Raw genomic sequence first — 11,677 nt, forward strand, 5'->3', positions numbered from 1 at the left:
ACAAAATAAAACACACAAAAAAAATACCCTATCATGAATTGGCTGTTTATTAGAGAAATTCAGTATTTTGTTAGAAGCAAGTCAATATTTCCATATCCTATGTTCTCTTAAATGTATACTTACTGCTTGCTGGCTTTACCTTCTCTGATAATGGCATGCTATTAAACCTTAAACTTTTGCATTTTCTTAAAATCATCTTACTCCTCCACAAATAAACATTTACCAAGTTTTATTGGTTCTAATCTTTAAATGTCTCCCATAATCTGCTCACTTTCCTACCCCTTTCATGTCTTCCTTAATTCAAAGCCAATGTGGTTTCTTTACTAAACTATTTCTATCCATCTCTTCCAACCCTAGTCCATCCTTCACACCATCCAGGAGTAATAGGTTCTAATCATCTTCATCCTTCCTTTGCTAAGAAACTTGAACTAGGTCTGTAACTAGCACTAAGACTATCTTGGATTTTCTAGTCTATTCCAGCCACCTCAGTCAACATTTTATAGCAAGGTGTTCCCTGCCAAACCTCCTGACCCAAAAATTGTGAGCAATAACATAGTTGTGATCTCAAGCCACTACATTTTGGAGTAATTTGTTACTTAGTAATGGACAGCTGATACAGATAGTGAGTATAGGAAAGGCTTCAAAGGGAAATTACACTTTGAAGTACTTAGAAAGTGGGTGCTTTCTAAGAGTCAATATTAGGGATCCTAATATAATCTACGAGACAGGGAAGGTTTTCTTAAGAAGTGATACTTAACAGTGGTTATATAAGACTATTTATTTAATCGAGGGGAAATTATGAACAAAAATTTTGCTTGTTGGTTTTAAGTTCCTATTTTTCTAAATTTTACACAATGCATGTTTTACTTTTGAAATAACAAAACTGCTACTTTGTTAAAAACCTCCTTAAGGATATTGCTGGCAGCTTATTGGTTCTATTGTATTAAAATCTATTAAGTTTAAAATATCTGTTTTCTAATGACAAAATGTGCAAACATTTCAGCAAATAACAAAAAATTTCTATTATCCTATATAGTTGAAGAATGGAATGTTTCAATTATACTAACACTAGAGGCCCAGTGCATGAAAATTCATGCACTGGAGGGGGGTGGTCGCTCAGCCCGGCCTGCCCCCTCTCACAGTCCAGGAGCCCTCAGGGGCGGGAGGCGACCCGGCTTTCAGGGGAAAGCGACACCCCATCACACCTCTGCTGCTGCCACTGCCGGCAGTGCAAGCCTCGGCTGGCCCTGGTTATCTGGCAGCCGTGGGCGGCTAGGCAGCCACCATCCAAGGCTTGCCTGCACCTCGGGCCAGCTCTGGGCAGCTGGGCAGCCGCCATCTGAGGCTTGCCTGCGCCTCGGGCTGGCCCTGGGTGGCTGGGGGGCTGAGGGGACTGGGGGACTCCAGAGACAGGAAGGCCCAGCCTTGCTGCGTGCCTGACACCCCAGTGGGGCTGAGGGGACTGGGCGCTGCTGTCTTGTTGCTGTGAGTGCTGCCATCTTTGAGGGCAGGGCAGTCAATTAGCATAGCCCCTCCTTATTGGCTGTGGACGCCGCCATATTTGAGGGCAGGGCAGTCAATTGGCATATTCCCTCCTTATTGGCTGTGGGCATCATCTTTGCGATGGTGAGAGGGTCAATTAGCATATTCCCTATTTATTAGATAGGATTCCAAGAAATAAACATCATATATTGCTTTAACAATTTCTGAAGAATTATAATGTATTAAAACACAATTAACCTAAAATTAAACTGCTTATAATTTAATATCACAATGGTTTTTAGAAACTTCTCCAGATTTACGAAGGTCCTCATAGTTATCCTTGTGAAGAGATTATCAGTAACATAAGATCAAGAGAAGTAAGCAATACTCTGATAACAAAATTAAGCGTGGAAATGATCTAGAAAGACTGCAATAATGGACTAAAACCAACAAGACAAAATTACACATAAGTAGTTGAGGCAATATATATATATATACATACACATATATACACACACACACAAACACACACACACACATACATATGTGTAGGGTTAAAAAGAAATCAATCACAACAGTACAAGAGGATAAAATAATCCAGTTTAACAATATGAAAAGCCTTGGGTTTTGGCTGACCACAGTACATTTGCCACAACAGCACAAAAAATGTTAATGTAATCTCAAACTTCAAAAAGGCAATTAACTAACAAATATTTACTGAGAACCTAAACTGCACCACATACTTTACTAAGAGAATACAGTGATGGCATCCCAAGAAGGAAAAATCTCATCATATTTAAAACTAGTCAAACTATACGTGGAATATTAAGTCCATATAAAGAAAATGGTTGAAAATGAGAGAAATGGGACCTACAAAAGGAAGATTTTCTTTTGAATGCTGACCTAAAAGAAAGCTCTTAAAACAATTATTTCACTGTACCAAAATAAATTAATGACTGTTATGTGACTGGCATTGTGCTAGGTACTGAGATATAAGTGGAGAATAAAATAGGTATTGTCCCTATCCTCAACCTACTTACAGTCTATTGAGTACCCTATCACTGGAAGACCTTTAGCAGACACCAAATAATAATCTAACAAGCATATTATGAAAGAGATTCATGTACTTTGTGTAAAGCTGAAATAAATGACCTCCAATATTGATCCCACATCTAAAAGGATGTTATTACTTACTAGAGGCCCAGTGCATGATTAAATCATGCATGTGTAGGGTCCCCTAGGCCTAACCTGCCATCCAGGCCATATCCACTGCCCCACAAAGCCTAGCACACTCTGCGGACACTGCTAGCAGCCTGCTCCCTGCTTTTGATGGCAGGGGGTCCGCTGGTGCTGGAGCGGACACACAGCTCCCCGCTTTCGATCGCAGGGGAGCTGGCTGTCTGTCCGCTGGTGCACTAGACCTTTCGAAAGCCTCCGCCGCGCCGGAGGCTTTCGAAAGGCCTGGTGCACCAGCGGACAGACAGACAGCTCCCCCGCTTTCGCTCCCCGCTTTTGATGGTCCGCAGCAGGATGTGGGCTCGCTGCCCCAGAGGCCCCTTCTGTGCCGCAGCACAGCCATGGCTCAGCGTCCCGCCGGCCCAATCGGCCACCCCGGCCACATCGAGTCCCGCCCCCTGCGCCTCCCACTGGCCCAATCATGGGCATAGCGGAGTGATGGTAATTTACATATTACCCTTTTATTATGTAGGATGGCATCATACCATAAAAGAATACAATTGTTATTTTAAGATAAATAAATATCTAATGAGTCAAGTAACAGGCAAACCAATAAATACACACACACACACACACACACACACACACACACACACACACACACACACACACGGGTTTTTTTTAAATTATATTTCCCCCTAATGAAACAAACAATTCAATTCACATGTTCAGCTTTCAGAGGCAAACTATTCAAAAACCAACTTCAATCCACATTAAGAAAATCCAATCTCAAATTTTTATTTCATTTCAAATAAAAAATATTTTCCAGAACTGTGACAGAATACATTTGTATTGTTTTAAGCCCCACCCAACATTTTTTAATCTCCTTACCCTAATGATTATCTTACCATAGTTAAAATAATTCCAAAGAAATTAATATCTATGATTTCTCTGGGATTTCTTATATTAATCAATATACCTTTCCATGGCTTTAGCTGTATAAGGCAAATGCATTTCGATACTGTGTTCATCTTCATCTGTCTGCAGAGACATGCGTTCAAACATTCCTGTCTTCCATAGTTCTCCGTAAACTAAAGAGATTTCAAAATACAGTAAAACAAATACATTAATGTATATTCTTATCCTGTGAGACTCCACCCAGTAATACAAAACTACATGCTTTGGCAAGAGGTAAAAGCACCACATTAATATTCTCCTTCAATTTTTCCTCCATTTTTATTTTTAAAAAGAAGACACTTGTTTTTACATATCAGACAAAACAATAATACATGTAATAACTTACTCAGCATTTCTATGATACATAGTTATGTAAGTAATCATTTAAATTTTTCATCAGTTCCTTTCATTATAACAAAAATCACCTCCAGGTGTAAGCCTTTCCTTAACTTTAATCAGTACATGCTAATAAGAGCATAACTGATTAGAACTCCTACTGAAATATGGAAAAATCACTGGTCTACTTACTTACGAAGTTAAAAATATAGTTTTTGTGTTTTGCTTTGTTTTTTAATAAAATGTATAGGATTATTACTTCACACCTCAGGTTCTGGCCATAGTTAAGAACAGAAAATTCCCACAAAGAATGCTACTTTCCTCAAAATTAAAAATAAAGCTTATGGCATAGACCAGAACATAAATTTACCACAGTACCATGCCATAAATAATATTAAAATGATCTAGTAATTCAGACCCATCTGATGAATTATACTTAACACTAAATATTGTACAGCAAGAAAATGATGAAATTTAATATGTAAAAAAAATGAGTGTTTTTGTCTTATCATAGAACTGAACCAACATTTTTTTATTATGATTGATTTCAGAGAGGGAAGGGAGAGGGAGAGGGAGAGAAAGAGGGAAATATCAATAATGAGAGAGAATCATTGATTGGCTGCCTCCTGCACGCTCCCTACTGGGGATTGAGCCCACGATCTGGGCATGTGCGCTTGTCCACAATCGAAACAGGGACCCTTCAGTCCATAGGCCGACGTACTACCCGGCTAGGGCTTGAACCAACATTTTTATAACTACATCAGAAAAAAGGGTTTACCAATATCAAAATATATCTGATTTAAAATATCCCATTCCTTCTTTGGCAGGCTATCCAATACCAAAATTTTCTGAATGCCACAACTAAGTTTTAAAAATAAAGTATGTCCCCTAAAAACCTAGGGAGTAAGGCTAGCAATATTCCAGCTTTATTAATAAGATATATTCTAACAAATTGCTAATACTCCATGATACTTAAAATCCCAAATTATGGAAATTTAGGACTAAAAAACTATGTAAAAAAAAGAGGTGATCATTTTCCTTTGTAAATGGTTTCTTTCCCTCTACATTAGTATATTTTGTAAAATTTCTTGAAATAAGCACTTAACATACTTAAAATATAATTTGATGAACTGTAAAGATACATACCAAGTCCATAAAGGTAGTTACTAGTGGAAATATAAATTGAGTTCAGATGAGGGGAAAATTCTGAGTAAATTTTGGATGATGAGTATTTGTAACACTATTTTCTGTACTATTCTGTTGTGTTTTTTTAAATATATTTTTATTGATTTTTTTACAGATAGGGAGAGGGATAGAGAGCTAGAAACATCGATGAGAGAAAAACATCGACCAGCTGCCTCCTGCACACCCCCTACCGGGGATGTGCCCGCAACCAATGTACATGCCCCTGACCGGAATCGAACCTGGGACCCTTGAGTCCGCAGACCAATGCTCTATCCACTGAGCCAAACCGGTTTCGGCTATTCTGTATTTTTTAAATTAAGCTCTCCCATCCTCCAGAACTACTATTCAAAGTCAGTAAGTTTTACGTTATACATCCAATACTTAAAATAATGCCCAAGTAAATTAAAAATGTGATTTCTGAAAGCCTATGGAAAAAATAAATCAAACTAACCAACATCTTAAAAATAAAATGCACTTAAGATTTACGTAGCACCTTTCTTTCAGAGTTTCACAACTACAGGCTCATTTTTTTCCATAAAAATAATTTGGGAGGAAAAAAAGGCATTGTCACCATTATCTATTTACAGTGAGGAAAGTGATATACATAGAGGTAGACTAGCCTGCCCACAATCTTTCACCAAGTTGTGATGTGTACCAATTTCTTGTCTCACAGTACAATGAGTACAGAGTACTTTCCTACAGTCGGGAGACTAGTGGATCTGACAGATTTTTGTAGCTGGCAGAAAAACTGTGGTTGTCTTTTAAGCATATAGAAAATTTTCTTTCTTTGTTTTTATTTTTTATAGATTAGTTACAACAAATTTTACTTTGAGATATTACTATGATATTCACATTTTTTAATTCCTATTTAAAAACCTTTAGCTGTTTAAAAGCTTTATATTTCTATATACTTACTCTTTTGGTCAATACGAAGGTCATACAGAGGTGTTCTATATATATCCACACTGGAAAGTGCACATCGAGAGAGGGGCACATGATGAGAAGGCCCAAGGATGAAAATTCTCCGGCTAGGAGATACATAACAAAAATCACAGAACAATTGCATTTCTACACAAACCTTATTAAATAAAAGGGGAAAAATGAGTACATTTTTAAAATTACATGTAGTACTGTTTTCCTTAATTGGTTTCATTGCCTACTCTTATGCACTAAATTGTGTTCCCCTAAAATTCGTATGTTGAAATCTCACCCCCAAGTACCTCAGCATGTAACTGTATTTGAAAATAAGGTATTTAAGGGGTGATTAAGTTAAAATAAAGCCATTAGGGTGAGGCCTGAATCCAATATGACTGGTGTCCTTACAAGAAGAGGAAGAGACAGCAGGGGTACACATGCACAGAGAGGTGACCACATGGAGAGGTGTCAAGAGGGCACCCATCTGCAAGCCAAGGAGAAAGGCCTCAGGAGAAACCACCCTGCCAGCACCTCGATCTCTAACGTCCAGCCTCCAGAACTTGGGTAAATAGATGTCTGTGGTTTCAGCTGCCCAGTTTGTGGTATGCTGTTATGGCAGCCCTAGCAAACTGATATGCCTACGAATGATCTGCTCCTCAGTTAATTAAGCTCATTTCTTTGTCTGTCTTTTTGTTGGAAGGCCTTTATTTTTTATTTTTACTTCGTTCTTGTTGTTGTTGTTGAAAGGCCTTCAACACCTGGAAATCCCAGTTACTAATTATCCACAGTAAACCAACCTGTTATGCTTAAAATCATCTCTGTATTTACAATGGCTAGAAAGTTTTCAATAATGACAGTAATTGAATTTTAAACATTTCAGCTATTAACTAAAATCTCAAAATTCTAACACATTCTAAATTTGCCTTCTAAGGTCTACCACAATTTTAATAAAAATACATAATAGTATAGATTCTAAAAACTCATGAAAAATATCATTACAAAGAAGCATTTGGATAAAGCTATTTTCACATGTCTTCCATGGGAGAGAAAAAAAGACATCTTGTTGAGAAGAATTCTGTATAATAAGCTTTCCCTGTTTCCATTTAAGTAGAAGTCATTCTCAAAAACAAAGAAACCTGATTATGTGCTATTTGCACTGTAGGCTAAAGAAAAGAACTGTGCTAAACTGTAACTAAGTCTTTACAATCCTTTTATCTTGACATCAGGAGTAAAATTAACTTCCTTTCATTTTATTTCCAACATCCCTACAATCTAAATTCCAAAACTATCCATTTTCTCTTTTCTCCTAGACTCATAAGAACAAAACTTACACAAACACCCCACACTCACACACAAACTTACAGACCAAAAAAAAAAACAACAACAAAATTCTGAGAAAGAAGGGAATATATGATTGCCTAAATACCTAGAAAATTAAGGACTACTCACTGCTCAATTAATGGACAATAAATGACACAGAAGCTAGTTCTTTCATGTCAAAAACTTGCAGGCCAAAGAATGCCCCCACTGATAATGCTTCTTGTCATCACCATTATGATCAACTCAATAACCATTTCAGAAAAAAAAAAGATCAAATCTACTGATTCCTAACTGAAGAAAGAAATATCACTATGTTCTTCTATCTTAACAACACATAAATATCACCATGATTTTTTTAACAGCTAATGTTCGACATAGACAATGATAACTGAGTATTTCGGTGATTTACCTAAAGACAAGTATTCATATGGACAAGAATCAAGTATGAAAAAAAGGCATTTTTATGTTTGAGGAATACATTTCAATGAAAAGAGAGAGGAGAGGGACAGAATATTTAAAATCAGAACACTCCTGGGAAATCCAGGATAATTAAAATATGAAAAGACTTTTAAAATATCAATCTAACTCAAGGTATAAATACATTTCTTAAGTAAGTGTAATAAGGTTCTCACAGTGGCCAAAAGATGAGCACTCCAGAAATAAAGACCCCAGGTCAGCTGGGAAAGCCAACCTGCTCCTTTAAGACTGACTGCTCACCTTGTTTGCCTTTCTGTCAGACCCCACCCGCTGAAAAGAGTAAGACTGCTGGGGGAAGAACTGCCTCCAGTCTGAACTAACCAACTGTGTACCCAACAGCTTCTTTCCAGTTTGGCAGAAACTCACCCTAATGTGAAGTTCCACATTTGGTTAAGAGAGATAATAGGAAAAAAGAGGCGGCTGAGGTTTATTAACATAAAACATAAAACCCTTATAGTGATATATCCAAAAACAAACAAAAAGAGGCTAGGTATCATTGAAGAAAAAAAGAATGCACAATAAACGGGTAGTAATTGCAAAATGGGTCCCTGTTAGCCATATGCTAACAAAAAGAATATTAATAGGCTAAGTAAAAGATAATGCATTTTCTTTTCTTTTTTTTCTTGCTAGATTGCAAGATCCAGGAACACTAAGGCCATAAAAACATTTTGGAGAGAAATGAGTAATGCATTAAAAGCAATGTCACTTACTCTACATTTAATAAACTGCAAGGTGCTTTGTCTTTAAAGAAGTAACTTTTTAATATTACCATGTCATCACAGCTGTGACACATAAAAGAAACCTTTAATATGAAAAAATGGGGGGTGAGGAGAATCAGTAAGCATTCTCTGAGAAATACATGTCGTTCACATATAGTACACCTCCAGAGAATTGACTCTATGGAGTTACTTTCTATGAGTGTCATCTGTGCATACATAGTGTCATCTGTGCATACATAGTGTGCACCTAATACATAAGTTACCTGAGTGTCTGCCCTCATAAATATTCATCTACTTATTCTAAATAATGTAACACAAGTAATTTTTGAAAGGTGTTTCATGGCAAGTGCAGATATTTTAGCTAAAGAATAAAATGTTGTGTGGCCCCAAATAAGATTCCTTTTTGCTCTTTTTCTGCCATGCAAGACTTTCTGAAAGATCTGAATCAAGTTACTAAGTATGTCCTAAGTTTATTTGTAATTAAAGTTTTAGTAAAAGGAAAAGACTTTGTAACTATAAATATGGAAAGAACTTAAACTAAATGTATCATTTTTTAAATTTCTTAAAACAGTCAGCCAGAGTGCTATTTTTGAAACATAAATTGGATCCTATCACTCTCCTGCTTTAAAAAAAAAAAAGTCTTTCCATGGCCAGAGGATACTAGTAAAATCCAAAATCCTTAAAATGGGTTCTTCTAAAGTCTCAAATAAACTGGCCCCTTTTTGTATTACTCTTCCCTTTGATCACAATACTTTATGTATCCTGGTCTTCTTGAAGTTCCTTGATGACACAAATAACCTTGCCTACTTCAAAGCCTTCACACATTTCTTTTGCTTGGCTTAAAAAACATTTCCTCAGAGACACCTTCCCCAAGACCTAATACACAGACCTTAACCACAACCTAAATCCAAGCATCACAGCAGTGCTCAAACGGTGAACTGTGAATTCCTCGTGACCCACAAAATCAAAACCATTTTCATAATAATACAAGGAAGCTGCGTGCCTTCTTCACTGTGATGACATCTGCACTTAAAAGTGAGGCTGGGTAAACCGATGGCACAACGGAATTACAATCGAGGTAATGGAGCCAAAATATATTAGGAGTCATATGTTCTTCACCCACACCAAGTTTTGTGGGGTTTTTCTTAAGGCCAGTTTCACTTAATTTCATTAAGTCTTGAAATTTGAATACAATTTTATAAAAATATTCTGTATGACAAAATGCATTCAATTTGTGATGCTACATGCTTAAAGCACTGCTGCTGCATACAGAGTATGTCTCAGGGAAAAGCATTAGTGTGACTGAGTTGTGAGCTAGCAAAACGACTGTAGACAAATTATGATTATTCCAATTTAGATAGTTGGCAGAAAGTTCCTAAGATGATCAAAATGAGCTTGCCACTTCAAAGAAAAAATCTGACATGTTTATTGCCAATGATAAAATTGAAGCTTTTAAGTGAAAATTAGACTTCTGCAAAACTTCCATCCCTGTGAAGTTGACAGTTTCCCAAGAGTTAAAGATTTTTCTGATGAAACTGGTGGTAACATGAATAAATGTGATTTTTTTGACACTGAATGATAAATGTCAACATTTGAAAGATCTACATAACTCAATAAACAAATATTCTATGCAAGATGTTACAAAAAATCATGTAAAGGGCAGGAGAGTACAAAGATGATCTGATTGACATGTAGAAAATGGACTAGTGTGAAAAGAATGGAAGCTAATGGTATAGAATTTAACCTTCGCTCTTGAACTGTTCTTTATTATTCCTCTACTAGAGGCCCAGTGCACGAAATTTGTGCGGGGAGGAGGGCAGTAATCCCTCAGCCCAGCCTGCACCCTCTCCAATCTGGGACCCCTCGAGGGATGTTCGACTGCCCGTTTACAGGGATCTGGCCATGGGGATGTGGCCAGCCTGGGTGAGGGCTGATGGTTGTTTGCAGGCTGGCCAAGCCCCCCAGCGGGGACCCTCACCCCATGGGGGTGTGGCCAGCCTGGGTAAGGGGCTTTTTTTCTTTTTTTCTTTTCTTTTCTTTTCTTTTCTTTTCTGCACCTCCTTGAGCAGAGGCCAGGGCCAGCTGGAAGCAGGTATCTGGAATTTATTTATCTTCTATAATTGAAACTTTGTAACCTTGAGCAGAGGCCAGGGCCAGCTGGAAACTTGGGTTGCCCTCGGAAACCCAGGCTCCCAGCCCCTCCTTGAGCAGAGGCCAGGGCCGGCTGGAAGCAGGTATCTGGGATTTATTTATCTTCTTTAATTGAAACTTTGTAGCCTTCAGCGAAGGCCAGGGCCACCCAGGGCAGGTGGGAAGCTTGGCTTCCTCCATCACCAGGGGCAACTCAAGCCTCTTGCTCGCTCCAGCTCCGTGGCGGCTGCTATCTTAGTTAGGTTAATTGGCATACTTGCTCCTGATTGGCTGGTGGGTGTAGCAGAATGATGGTTAATTTGCATGTTTCTCTTTTATTAGTGTAGATACTTCACATAATTCCCAAAAGGATGTTTTTCCTGTTTTCTCAAAGGACTCTGAAGACATTGCAAATCTCAGAGAGGGGTTTTCTCAAGAGAATACAAATATGGCTGTCCATTATTATTTTTATCACTCAGACCTTCACATTTATTTATTCAGAATTCGATTATTATGTATTAATTACAAAAATAAGCTGACTACATCACCATCCACCATTTGCCTCACTTTTTACTGATCTCCATCATCTTCTTAGTCCTTCGTTCTCATCCCTTTTTATTCTTTATCTTTTTCCTTCCATTCTCATTTTCCATCAAACTATGTAACACAAGCTTTCCACTTCTACCAATACTAGCTCCAAAATCTCTCTAATGTATTCTAAGGACAAATTTAATTCAGGGGTACCCTTCCAGCACATATCATCATCAATAAAGATTCTGCCAAATTTGGAAAAAGCTGTTACATAAACTAACCTTGAGGTAGATTGTTCACTGATACAGGATCAAATAAAGAAAACTTCGAAAATCTTTACAATCTAACTTCTATTTGCTCTTATTCATGAAATAATTTCATTAAAATTGCATATTAAACACGTATCAAGAAATATTTATTAAAGCCCCTCAACATCAAAATGAGAACAG

The 11,677-nt window shown here is 37.5% G+C and overlaps 1 protein-coding gene across 4 annotated transcripts in view; it reads right to left on the reverse strand.

The window, feature by feature from the left end:
• MEMO1 (mediator of cell motility 1) overlaps positions 1 to 11,677 on the reverse strand; it is a 101,066-nt gene that overhangs the window by 27,502 nt on the left and 61,887 nt on the right. For 3 of the 4 annotated variants that reach the window (XR_008558593.1, XM_028140155.2, XM_054728363.1), the window contains 2 exons: positions 6,052 to 6,164; positions 3,638 to 3,749 (listed from right to left, as the gene is read on the reverse strand). Coding sequence is in view for 3 of the 4 variants with exons in the window: in XM_028140155.2 (XP_027995956.1) it covers positions 3,638 to 3,749; positions 6,052 to 6,164 (225 nt within the window). In the remaining variant the exon portion in view is untranslated. The remainder of the gene's footprint in view (positions 1 to 3,637; positions 3,750 to 6,051; positions 6,165 to 11,677) is intronic. The other variant, XM_054728361.1, reaches the window with a different exon arrangement.

This window comes from Eptesicus fuscus, chromosome 16 (assembly GCF_027574615.1).
Source record: "Eptesicus fuscus isolate TK198812 chromosome 16, DD_ASM_mEF_20220401, whole genome shotgun sequence".
Classification (NCBI taxonomy): Eukaryota; Metazoa; Chordata; class Mammalia; order Chiroptera; family Vespertilionidae; genus Eptesicus; species Eptesicus fuscus.